Source organism: Carassius gibelio, chromosome A23, assembly GCF_023724105.1.
Source record: "Carassius gibelio isolate Cgi1373 ecotype wild population from Czech Republic chromosome A23, carGib1.2-hapl.c, whole genome shotgun sequence".
Taxonomy (NCBI): Eukaryota; Metazoa; Chordata; class Actinopteri; order Cypriniformes; family Cyprinidae; genus Carassius; species Carassius gibelio.
In genome coordinates, this window is record NC_068393.1 from 19,963,144 (window position 1) to 19,977,459 (window position 14,316).

The 14,316-nt window shown below is 32.7% G+C and overlaps 1 protein-coding gene across 2 annotated transcripts in view; it reads left to right on the forward strand.

Annotated features, from left to right (window-relative positions):
- Positions 1-14,316, forward strand: part of LOC127944919 (signal peptide, CUB and EGF-like domain-containing protein 3) — a 93,951-nt gene that overhangs the window by 44,073 nt on the left and 35,562 nt on the right. For both annotated transcript variants that reach the window (XM_052541337.1, XM_052541338.1), the window contains exons 5-6: positions 7,714-7,860; positions 9,029-9,145. In XM_052541337.1, coding sequence (XP_052397297.1) covers positions 7,714-7,860; positions 9,029-9,145 — 264 coding nt within the window. The remainder of the gene's footprint in view (positions 1-7,713; positions 7,861-9,028; positions 9,146-14,316) is intronic.

Sequence of the window (14,316 nt, forward strand, 5' to 3'; positions counted from 1 at the left end):
AGGTTTAAGATCTGTTCTCTTCAAAGCCTGACCTCAGGAGATGCTTCTGGCCGGCTGAACTCGTCAGTGTTTGTGTTTCATAAGCACACTGTTATCTGAGCGTGGATCGGATGTTTCAAACGCTGCCCCTCTGATTCAAGGCTCTGATGGTTTTTTCCCTGCTGGAAAGAGTTTGATAAATACTGTTGTTAATCCCTCATATCTCATGTTAATATTAGTTTTATTGCTCCCAGATTAAAACATTTCAGGCAGCATAAATCCAGAAACGTCGGCGGATCTGTTTGTCATTACGGTTATAGTCGTAGCACAGTGTGCTTCAGATATCTGTGATTAAGACAGCGAGAGTGATGCAAGTCATCGTCCCGTGTGATGAGGCATTGACGATGAGAATGAGATCAATTGGGGGTTTTCTGTTTTTGCAAGAAACTTTTGTGATTTTTTGGCCATTTCTGATTATTTCATGATTGTGTCTCTTCTTCAATGCAAGACTTTTAATTAATTAAATTGTAAAAATTTTAAATAATTTAAGTAAATAATTTAACCATGAACATAATGTGTTTTTTATTATTTATATATGTATATATATGTACATATATATATATATATATATATATAGTAAAAGTAAATATTTAACTGTTTTGTTTAGTTTTTAATATTACTTTTTTAAATGGCGTAATATTAATAAATTAATTAAATTAACTGTTAAAGGAAATCAAACACATTATTAATTCAATAATAACTGTTTGTTCTTAACTGCTTGCATTTCCTGTTATTTTTGTATTATTTTGTATTTATTTATATTTTGACTAGACTTTTTAAAATGTTAAATATGATATATTTTTTATATTTAGTTTTATATTTTAGTTATGTAATAATTTTGTTTTCAACATTTTTATTATAAATATATATATATATATATATATATATATATATATATATATATATATAAATTATTTTTTATTTTTTTATTTATTTATCTTTATTTATTTACATTTTCAGGAATTTCACTGTATTCTATTTCTCATTTATTTATTTATTTTCACATAGTTTTTTTATTCGTAGCAAAATAAAGACGTTGACAGCTAATTAAAAATTCGAATGCATAAATATTTATTTCAATTACATTTTTTAATTTAAAACGTTTTTTATATAATTTTTTTTATTTCAGCTTTACATTTTTTATTTCAGTAATTTCACTGTATTCTATTTCTCATTTATTTATTTATTTTCACTTTTTTTTATTCATAGGCAAAATAAAGATGTTGACTCCTAGTTCTAATGCATATATATTTAATTTAATATTTAATTTTATATATATATATTTATATATATATATATTTTATGTGACCATAACAAACATAAGAATCATGAACTTTTAAATTATTATATTATTGAATATTAATATTACTGACATATTAACTTTTTAATCTGAATATAATTTTTAAAATCAGTTGTTAGCTTTTGTATTTTGCGTGTAACTGTTTGTCATGGTTTCTTAAATTTTACGAAAGTTACAAAAAGAATTCATAATTTTGTAAATGGATTAACCTCAAGGAATGCATCGGTGTGAATCCATGTCTAGTTTCTCCCGTGTGCTCGTTATGTCAGTGATCTTTGTGCTTTGCTGCGCAGATGTTTTGTTGATGTTTGTTTTGACCAGTCATCATGACTCGCTGCACGGTGATGTCTGGTTGTCCTCACAAACACTTTCTTAAATAAGAGCTGAAGTCTCTCAGACGGATGCAGAGCCAGTGGAGAATGAAACGGGAGGAAGTGAAGGCCGTTCGCCGCCCGAGGCTGAGCACTCATTTCATGGGAAGTGCTTTCGAATCAAACAGACGAACGCTGACTGGGTGAAGCTGGAGAAAAGTGTTTCTGCTGCGTCTCTGATGCAGGATTGGGGTCGAGTGTGTCACGGACGGCAGGGAAAATGTGTCCTGCAGCTTTTGTTGTGGCTGTCAAAGGTTGTGAGTCTAATCAAGCACTACAGCGTAAAACCTGAACTCTACCTTCAGCTCAAAAATCCACTGCAAGCTCAGAAAATAAGAAGAAATAAAGGTGCTCCTTGCAGAAATCAAATGCTCGTTAATTTCCATCGATTTTTGATTTGTCGGAAATACCTTTCGCTAGGCTTAGAATAAAATTAGCATTTATGCATATGCCTGACTTTTATCCAAAGCGTCCACTATATGTTGATGGCATGCGTTTTTAATAGTTAGTGCATGTTAATTTTGCTGGGAAGTGCACCCATGTTAATTAATAATCTTTCTTTAATTATGTTTTAAACATTAACCAACATTAGAGAACGATCATGCAAATATGTTGTTACATTTTTGAAATATTAATATAATTTAATATTAATATTGCATAAATATTAACTTTTTAACATTATTTACTTAATATAATAATAATTTAATATTTGTATAATATTAACAAAATTCTATACATTTTATTTGGTCATTTTTATGTAATAAAATTATGCAAATAATAATATTAACGTATCTGATTTGAAAGGAAATCAGTCATTTTAATATTAATTTGACTTAACATTATTACTAATTTAATATTTGTTAATATTAAGATTTGAATATCTGAATGATATTAATAAAAGTAAAGAAAAATTTGTTTAAAATCTTAATACATAAATGTTTCTTTAATTCAAACATTTCTATTAATGAATAATAATAATAATAATAATAATAATAATGACGACGACCATTAGTGAGCTATGAACATGCAAATGTGTTGTTAAATTAAAGTATATTTTTATGTTATTGTAATATTTGTACGTGATTATTTAATTAAATTATTTAATGTATTATATATTTATATAATATAAAATAATATTATACAAATATTCCTATTAATTAATTAATAATATTTTTGTATATTTATAATTTGATATGAATTAAAAAACTATCAATTAAATATAAACATTTTAATATTTAGTAATATTAATATTTAAACAATTCATATAGATTTCTCAAAATTAAAATAATATGATATTTTATTTGTGAGAATATAAATGTGTGATATGTTCTCTTATGCATTCGTTTGCTTGATTCTGTGATGCTCATGTTAAAGCAGAGTCCAGTTCTGAGTGTGTAGTGTGTGTAGAGTAATTATAGCTCTACAGAGTTTCATTCACACACTCGGATGGGTTTAGTATGTTACGAGTCTTTCTCTCTTTCTCACACCTGCTCAGTAACAAAGAGCTTTTAAAGTTCATCAATGTCAGCCCATGTGTTTGTGTTGCAGTGGTCTGGCAAATGTTTACTTCGTAATAAAAAACTGCTTCCTTCGTCTTAACGTGGTTTTTTTGAGAGTCAGGTGATGCAGACGGATGACTTACATGAGTATGAACACACACACACACACACACACACACACAAACACACACATTGTAATAGACACACACAAACACGCGCACTGTAATAGACACACACACACACTGTAATAGACACACACACACAGATGAACACTGTAATACACACTCGCACACTGTAATACACACACACACACACACACACATTGTAATACACACACACGCACACTGTAATAGACAAACACACAAACGCACGCACGCACACACACACACACACACACACACACACTGTTATAGACACACAGTTCTGGAGTGTGTTGTTAAGTGGATGTGTTTCCATCGTAGCAGGATTGTAAAGAAATTTAGAGACATTTTGTTCTTATTTTGTGTTTTTTGGTGATTTCATGTTGATTTTAATCCTGATTAAAGCGTCTGTGCGTTTGCAATATGAAACAGCGATTGTGGTAATTGTTTTTTGAGTGAATTAGTATTAATATAGTATTAAAATCTGGTATAATCCCTCTGCATCATTTGAACTACACCGATGATCCTTCAAAGCATGTGTCTTGTTGAGGAGAGGTCTACTTTCACTTTTATTAGCAATATGATTTATGATTTCACTTAGTGGACACTGAAGCTGACTGATTCGCTTTGAAGAAGGGATGCAGTCCATAAACTAATTACATCATGACAAACGTTTCTGTCCCGGGACAGAATTTTGAGGTGATGCAAGCTATTTTAGTAATAATAATAATAATATTATATTATATAATAATGATATATATAAGTGTGTTTGTGTGAAAAATTCATTGATAAAAATAAAAAGTTAAAGTTAAAATATTAATTAAACAATACAAAGACATTACAAATAATGTATTATTCCAAAAACAAATCACACAAATTAACAGTTTTATATTTCTTACAATAATTTTGATAATAAGATGGAAAGGTTGATCTTGACATGCAGTAAAAATTTTAAAATGTGCACTTTACTATTGATTATGAGAACTTATTCTAGATATAGTTTATATAACATGTTTATTAGTTTTGTCTATTAAAAAAAATAAAATAAATAAAACATCTGTTCCATTAATGCTTTAAAAAGTCCCCGGGAAACACACTGTGCTCTGTAGACTGGTCTTAATATAGCAGGCGTTTTACAGTATTCACTTCATAAATGATATTTGATATGCTTCAGGAGCGAGTGTTGGGCTTTAATTGTTCACAGGTAGCAGTAATTACTTCATGAACAAAAAAGCTCTTCCAGAAAGGTGCTAAAAACATGAAGAATACTCCGTCAGATCCTTGTGATTGTTGGCAAAACAATCTGAGACCCAGATCTGAGATTCCTGAAGGGATAGCTTTGATATCGCTGTGATGTTTTTGCCTTTCTTTGTATGAAAAAATAATAATATGCTCCAGAGTTTCCAAAGAGAAGAACAGAGCTGCTCTGAGATCAGTTAAAGGAAAAGCCATTGTTGGATCATAAAATATTGTGGCTAATATGATTACATTTTTACCTACCAATCAGCTTAATTTATTATACTACAGTGTTTAAATGCATTCACTAGATTCCCTTCCAAATTTTGCAATGCTGCATCATTTGCAATGCAATTTGCAAAAAAACAAAAACAAAAAAAACAACACATGAAGATATTGATATAATGATGAAGAAGCATGCATGAATGAGAAAATAATGTGCAGGATGTTGTAAAGTGTTCCCTGTTTTTATGTTAATTAAATAGTTTAGCAATTGTCTTCACTTGCTCAGCGATAGATGCTCTGCAGTGAATGGGTGCCGTCAAACAGCTGCTAAAAACATCATAATAAACCACAAGTTATCCACACCACTCCAGTCCATCAGTTAACATCAAGACGTTTTAACTTCAAACTGCTGATTACGGCTAAAATAGGAGTCCATAATCCAAAATAACGCCTGTTTTGGCTTGTAAACAGTGCTTGATCTGTGCAGATTTCTCACATGATTCAGACGAGACGACTTTAAATGCATTTTTATGTTAGTTGTTATTCTGTAATGTATGACTTTTGTACATCTAATATGGTAAATATGGTATGCTTATTATATAAACAACACATTTCGGTAAAATTCTACAAATTACTGGTACAAAATCAGGAAAAAATAAAACACTTAAATCCTGGTGGGAATGTTTTATGCAGAAAATGTCATTTCCAGTAAATGAACAGAACAGAGTCCACTGTAATAACGGCAATTTAACAGTTAAAGTTTAATGTGTCTTTTAATTATCTGATGCACTTTCTTTGTTCTTCCAGACTTTAAGTCTTATAATTACAGTAATTCAATCATGAGGTAAGATGCAGCATTTTCGAGTGTTTAATGTTTTATAGTGAACCGTGAGAATCCTTTGGAGCGTGTGCATTATAATCGTTTGAGCTGAGAAATCTGAATTAAATGCTGTTTTAGTGCTCCACCGCTAAATCCTCTTCACTTCATCTCTGGCCGTCTTTCAGTAAAGTGTCTCGGCGTGTAGACCCTAATCGCCCACTTTTTTATTCCCTTTAAATGGATTTCCCATCATTTTTCCAAATGCTAGTGTTAATTTTTCCCTATTCTGATCATTCAGCACTCTTTTTTTTAAGCTGGGAGTCTCGGGAGAGATTACAATAACGTTCGTAATGATAAAAACGGCAGGGAGTTTCAGCGGGTGGGCTACACCTCGGCCTGGAAAAAAGGCTCATTGTATCCGCACTTGAGCGTTTCACTGCTTTTTTGGGTCTGTGTTTTAGCCCGAACCTGACCTGGCCGTGATGAATGGGTCTGCAGTCCTGAGTAGAGAGGTGCTCTAGTCGACCCTCTGTAAGTGATATGATTCACTCTCTCTAAACTGATTTTGGACTTGAATATGATTTACGTCTCATTTTTTGAGGTCTGCATCAAGTGAATTGCACATTTTATAAACCTAGTCCCAAAGCTTCTTTCTCAGTTTGCTCTGATTGCTCCAATAAAGGCCTTTTAAATGACTTTCAACGCAAGCATTATCAGTGCTGGGGAAGTTACTCAGTCAAGCTACCCCTAAGAAAAAGAAGCTAGCTACACTTTAAGTTACTTAACTTTTTTCCATGAGGTATATTACATATAATTGAATAAGCATTCATGAGGAATGTTTTAAATAAAATGTTTGCTATTTAAAACAGCAGTGCTATACAATTATGATTTGTCAAATACTAAAAGAAAGAAAGAAAGAAATTGTTATTGTCAGTGTTGAAAACTATGGAACCCTGTTTCCGCCATGAAAAAAAAAAAAAGAAATTAAATGGTTGCGACTTTTTAATCTCACAATTCTCACTTTTTTCTCGCAGTTTTTTTAAAATATTATACAATTTAAACTCAGAATTACATCTCGTAATCCCATTATTCTTTTGGCATGAAATAAAAAAAAAGTAAAAGTGTACTTGTGAATTTATTGTGCATTTCTGACGACTTCTTCTAATTGTAATTAATAATAAATTTATATAATTTTAAATAAATAATTTAATTGTAAATTATTTTGCAGCTTAAATTATTTGTCACAATTCTGATATTTTTTTTTTCTCAGAATTCTGAGAAAAAACTGAATACTTTTTTTCTGTGGCAGGATAAAACAGTTATGTTGCTTAATATTTTTGTGAAAATATTGATGATTTGAATAAGAATATTTCATTAATAGAACGTTTGAGTCAAGGAAACTTTTTGTAACATTGTAAATGTCTTTGCTGGTACTTTTGACCAATTTAATGCATCCTTACCGAATTAAACTATTAATTTGTTGCATGCCAGATCTCAATTTCAGTACAAAAATAGTTCATTATCATTTTAAACTTTGTGCATAACTTTGTGCATAACCTAATTAATATCAATAAGAAACGCCTTTGCAATTTCATGACATCACACTTCATTAACTTACTGTATGTGCAAATGAAAGACATTGTCATACTCGTCAAATAAAAAATGAATGCCATTCGATTATCCCATAATTGACTGTGCTCTGAAAGGTAAGTAACAAAAAGTTGAAATTATTGAAATCTGTTAATCAATTTAATTAACATTTTCATTGCTTTCACGAACAAATCGTCCTGAGGTCTGAAGTCAGTGGGGTGCTTTCATTCTCCTCTTAGTTCAAACACTGCTGAACATGATTCTGATCTGGGGTCAGGGAAAGAAAAGCAATGATCACCTGGGTTTGGGCTGTGTCAAAAGTTGAAAAAGTTTTTCACACTTTTTTTTTCTGAGTGAAAATTTTGAGTGAAGCCCATCAGAATGAATTATATTTTTAATATGCATATCCTCTACTGTTCAAAAGTTTAATTAGCTTTAATTAAACATGTATTCATCAAGGATGCATGTTTTCTTCTTTCTTTATGTTCCGCAGTGCGTTTTAATGGAACTAAAGACGTGCCCACCTGCATGGATAAAAATCACGGCTGTGCCCACATTTGCAGAGAGACGCCCAAAGGAAGCATCGCCTGTGAGTGCAGACCTGGATTTCAGCTCACCAAGAACAGCCGTGACTGTAAATGTGAGTAAAAGTTTATCAGCAAGAGAGATTTCATACACACTCTCCATGAGAATAACAGAGGCATTTGAGGTATGCTTTTCTATGGTGTTTTTGGATGGATTGATGGATGGATGGATAGATAGATGGGTGGATGGATGGATGCATAAATGGATGGATAGAATGATGGATTGATGAGTGAATTAATGGATGTATGTATGAATGAATGAATGAATGAATTCATTTATTAATGGGTGGGTGGGTGAATTGATGAATGAATGGATGGATAGATGGAAAAAATGATGGATGGATGATTGAATAGAACAATAGATGATGGATGGATGGATGGATGGAAAAATGTTGGATGGATGATTGATAGAACAATGGATGGATGGATGGATGGATTGATAGAATGATGTTTGGACAGAATGATGCATTCAATTAATTAATTAATGGATGGATGAATGAATGGATGTATGGGGATATGGATGGATGAATGGATGGAAAGAATGATGGACAGATTAATGAATTAATGAAAGAATGGTTGAATGGATGAATAAATGGAAAGATGGATGAATGGATTGATGATTGAATTGGCAAAAGGATGGATGGATAGAGGGAGGGATGATTGGATTGGCAAAAGGATGGATGGAGGGAGGGATGGATGATTGGATTGGATTGGCAGAATGACAGATTGATGGATGGATGATTGGATTGGCAGAATGACGGATGGATGTATGGATGATTGGATTGGCAGAATGATGGATGGATGGATGGATGGAGGGATGATTGAATTGGCAGAATGATGGATTGATGGATGGACGAACAGATGGATCGATGATTGGATTGGCAGAATGATGGATGGATGGATGGATGGATGGAGGGATGATTGAATTGGCAGAATGATGGATTGATGGATGGACGAACAGATGGATCGATGATTGGATTGGCAGAATGATGGATGGACGAACGGAGGGGTGGATTAAAGAATGGGTAGAATGATGGATGCATGAATTAATGAATGGATGGATGGATGGATGGATAAATGGATGGATGAACAAAATGATCGATAGATAGATAGATAGATAGATAGATAGATAGATAGATAGATAGATAGATAGATAGATAGATAGATAGATAGAAATGGATAATTATCTAATGGTTAATCCTTCATACTGTTGCTCCTGTTTAGTGACGTGTAACTATGGTAACGGCGGCTGTCAGCACATCTGTGAGGAGATGGACCACGGGCCCAGATGTTCATGTCACATGAAGTTTGCGCTTCACTCTGATGGGAAGAGCTGTGTAGGTGAGCTCTCTCTACACGACAGCACTCCACCTGGCCAGCTGATGCAACTACAGTCAAGACATCGAACAGTCTTTACCAGATTAATCCAAAGGAAAGGGGAAAAACCAGATGACTGGTTGCTACATGATAAGATTACTAGATGATAAAAAAAGGGTGAGCTGTGACATCAACCAACAGGAAAATAGTTTTAGATATGATTACGTTTTGACGAAAGATTATGAAGATCATATACAAATAATGTGCACTAAATAATTGTTTAAAGATTCATTTAGTACCAAGGGTTGGTTTTGATTTCACATTGATGTCCTAGTGAACTCCAGACATTGTTAAAGCAAAAGTGTTGGGTTTAAGAGACTTCTGATGGAAACTCTGAACGTAATGTTCTGTTGAAGTCCAGTTTGATTTTATGAGGTGGAACCAAACCTCAGATTTTCACTCGACGTTCAGAATGAGAAATGCATTCAGAAATGCATTCAGAAATGTTGATACAATGAGAAATGACTGTTCTGTGCATCTCTGGTGTTTTACAGTGAGCACATTGTCCTTTAGTAACGCGCCATTGACATTCATATGTTAGTGTTTCCATTAGTCAAGTCACGGCGGAGGATTTACAGGCATCGTGGGAGCTCTGAACTGAAAGTTGAACGCAAAACGACACTTACGCATGACATATGAACTTGATGCATTTGACCATATATCAAACTTAGGCAATCGAGATCACTGAATGTGAAGAGTTATGTGCTTTCCTGCTCTAGTCTTTTTTTTTTTTTCTGTTTAACCTTGCTTGCTTGATTCACTGAGCACATTACCCTTCAACTTCACACGTTATTAAAAAGCACTGATTGGTCATAATGCTGTTTAAAGCTTCAGTGTGTAATTTATGAGCCATTAGCGTCACCAAATGAATTTGAGAAAACAAAGATGGTTTCTTTATAGTGGTCTCTGCATAGTAAGCACTATTTTAGTGCTTTAACATCCAAAAAATGACACACCGCAGCTTTATGACCTGAATAATAAGTGCATGTATGTGTGTGCCAATCACAGCTGTTCTGTGCACCTCTTTAGCCAATCACAGCTTTGCTTTGCATTTCTACAACCAATCACAGCAGGCCTCTGTATTACTAAGCCATGATTTATGAATGACTAGAAACCCACAGAAAACTTGCATCTGTTTAAGTCTGAATTGCACGTGCTGCTCAATGCCAATCTCTAAGAAAGAAAAAAAAGATTATATGATGATTAATTGTTATGTAATTTTCAGTGCTGTCAAATGATCAATCACGATTAATCGCATCCAAAATAAACGTTTTTATTTACATTATATATGTAGGTTTACTGTACTGTACATGCATGTGTTTGTATTTACATATACATAATAAATATACACAGTATACACACATATATTACAGTGTGTAAACAAAAACTTTTATTTTGGATGCGATTAATCACGATTAATCGTTGACAGCACTAGTATTTTTTTTTTATTCTGAGTACTGCTACTGTACTACTACTACTACTACTAAATTATTTTTAAATAATACATAATATTATTTTATAATTTTATTTTATAATATTTTTATATTATTTTATAAATGTATAAGATTTTAAAAATATGTTTAGATAGCTTATAATTTTTATTAATTTTTTCATTTAAATTTATTAATATTTTGTTTTTCTCTCCCTCTCATTTTTGGGGAGTTGTAATATGATCTTGATATTTGTTGTGAGATTCACCCTTTTTTTATGCAAAAATATATATATATTTAATACTTTGTCGTTCAGTCACACCATTTTTTTTTTTTTTGTATGGTGAAGCTGAAAACAGATCTTGGGAGCGTCAACCGTAATAGTCGGAAAAGTCGTAAAGCAAACCGACCCGCAGACTTCAGGATGGCATTATGAATCCTTAAGTTAGCAACTGGCCTCACATCTGGCAACATCCAAACAGAAACAAACATACACAAGCTCTCGAAGAAAGCAGCCTGACAGTAGCTTTTTTTTTTTTTTGCATGCCTCTTTTACTCTGTATCCAGCTCTTATGTCAAGGTCTTACTCAGACGCCCTATTATTACCCCTCTGTTCCCCCCGAAACCTGCCAGCAGCACCACAAATGAGACGTCTGGCTTGTCTGATGGCCCCTGAAGACAAAACCAATCGCTCTGCTGAGTAAAGTGCAGGCCGCAGAGGCCAGAGAGCTGTGGTGAATCTGTCAGGGTCGCACATTTCCCCCCACAGGAATCCAGATCGAGTCGCTTGCCCAAGGCTGGACTGCGGTCGCTGGGTCGCTCTCTCACGAGCTCTAATAGGCCAGAAACCCACAATAAAACAAGCTGAACTTATTAATAAGCCCCTGTTGAGCGATGGGCTGGAGCCACAGAGTAATTGATGTGGCCTACCCACAATCCCCTGAGGAGATGGAAATGGTTCGCATGATAAGAAGGTGAGAAGAGAGGCTGGATGGATGGATGTTTCTTCAACAACAGGCACTTTTATGTCCCAGAGTTTAAACATGAAATTTAAAACATGAAAGTCACATTTAAACTTTTTACTGCATGCTTTCATTATTTATGGTTCTTATTTATTACCTATTAAATGCAATAGTAAAATATATGGTATTAAAAAAAAGTATATGGCTGTACAGTTGAAGTATGTAGTTTTTTAGTCTTTTCTGCTCACCAAGACTGCGTTTACTTGATCAAAAATACAACAAAAACAGCAATATTGTGAAATATTATTCAAATTTTTAAAAACCTTCTTATATTTTAATATATTTTCAAATATAATTTATTTCTCTGATGCAAAGCTGAATTTTCAGCATCATTACTGCACAGTGTAATAGCAGTAGAAATCTCTTTACTGTGAAATATCTTTACAAATATCTTTAGTTACTTTAAATACTTTAAAGAAAATGTTTTAATAACTTAAAATGTATTAATAACTTCATTTATTTAAAGAATTATACATGTGTACAATATATATGTATATAATAGTAATAGTAATAATATTTATTGTTAGTATTATTATTAAGTAATAAAACTGATAAGAAATTAGCAAAAAACTAAGATATTGAAAATATCATAATAATAATATTATTATTTCAATTAAAAAAAAATGGATAATTTCTCATAGGCTTCATTTTAAAATTTAAAATAGAAAATAATAATAATTATATTTATTAAGTAATTATTAAATAATACTTTTAATTTTTATATAATTAATAATACTATTCAAATATGAATTGTTATTATTAAAAAGTATTATAAATATATGTAAATAATGAATGAATAAACAAATATTGCTATAAATTTATTAGATTTGTTAAAATGTATTTTTAGATCTATTATAATTTTTATTCAAATGTATTATAGCACAAAAGGAGTAAGAATTCAAATAAAATACGAATTTTTCCATGTTAGTAACTGTAAGTCGACGAAATACTTCAACTGGTCAGAGTGTATTTTAGAGAGTTTATTTTCTAAACGTCCGCACGGCCAAAACTGTCGAAGTTAAAGAAACATTTAGCACACGCTTTCATTTTTGACTCTTTTTAAGTCTTGCCATCTCACTGTGTTTTTCCCCCTCGCTTTGTTTACAGCATATTATGAATAAAAGAGTTCAGAGGACCAGATGTAGCATGTGTTAAAGACGTTTTCAGATGCCTTTGCAGTGATTTGGTCAATGACTGGAGTCTGGAATGGAAGTTGGATTCACCCCGACAGCAGAAATAGCTCAGCGTTTGCATCAGTGAATCAGATCACCTGTATTTTTGTTAGTCAGACCTCATTAATGCAATAGGATCCTTATGAACAATTTAGCTCCGAATAGCTTCTAAGTGATCTCGGCTCATTTTTAGCTGCACATCCTTTGATTCGCAGAATAGCTCTCGGACTTTAATCTCGCAATGGCACATTGGTAGAGTAAAATCAATCCATCTGATCTCACTGGGTGGCTTTTGTGTTCCTTGAGCTACTTCATTTAATTTTTTCACCTACCTCTTTATCCTCATTGACTGCTTTTCTTCACTGGTGATGGATTTCAGTCGCTTTGATTACTTTTGCACTTTATATGGCTTTCATCATTCTCAATGTGTCACTGATAATTCGCTTTGCCAAACAGGTTTGGTTTAATAGCGCACATTGAGCGGAAGGGATGACAATAAAACAAACACTATCACACATCAACAAGTATTGGCAAAAAATACCTGGAGAGAGCAATGTGTTATCATTCCCATACATCTGAGTGGCAGTTTCAGTCGTATATGATCCCATTAGCGACTATGCTAAGTGGTGATGAAATTGGATGCTGGTAAATACGATAATATAATAAAATATTTACGCACTATTTTATTCGGTCAGAAAACTCAACTACTTTTTAATGGTCGTCAATGGATAATTATACCCTTTGTAGCCAGATCATATCTGTATATTTGAATAATTTTCCAGTTTATGTGATCCTGAATGGCAGTTCATTGATTTGGTTTGTTTTTACGTAACGCCACAATATAAACTTCTGAGATCAATTGAACTGCATTCAAATGTTTGGAATCATTATGATTTTTAAATATATTTTAAAGAAAATCTTTGTGCTCACCAAGGCTGCATATATTTGTTTAAAAAAAATATACAGTAAAAACACTTATTTGGGAAAAGTTATTACAGTTTAAAATATGAATATATTTTCTAATATATATATATTTTTGCAGTGATCTAAGCTGAATTTTTTGCCATTATTGCTCATGATCCTTCAGAAGTCGTTCCAATATGTGATTTTCTTCTCAAGAAAAATTTCCAATTCTTATCAATATGTAATATGTTTTTTGCAAACAGTCATATGTCTTCAATAGCAGTAACGCAAAGTTATGCCTTGAACCTTTCTCTTTGCTGCAAGTAGTAAGTGCTGCTCACTTTCCAGTGGAATTCTCTCTTTATATATCCAAACAGAACGTGAAAATGCTAACAGCTAACACCTAACCGCTAAGTGTTTTTCCACATGGGTCCAGGCATCTTCATGCAATCCTACAATCAAACGACATACCCAGGCCTTCTGCATAAGCCAGCGGATTTGCACGAACATTTCCGTAGAAGTAAGACACTTAGCAAACAAAAGGGTTGTGGAGATTCTTAGCCTGAGAGAAAGATGCTAATCTGAAACAGATGCTCACATCTGGCTGG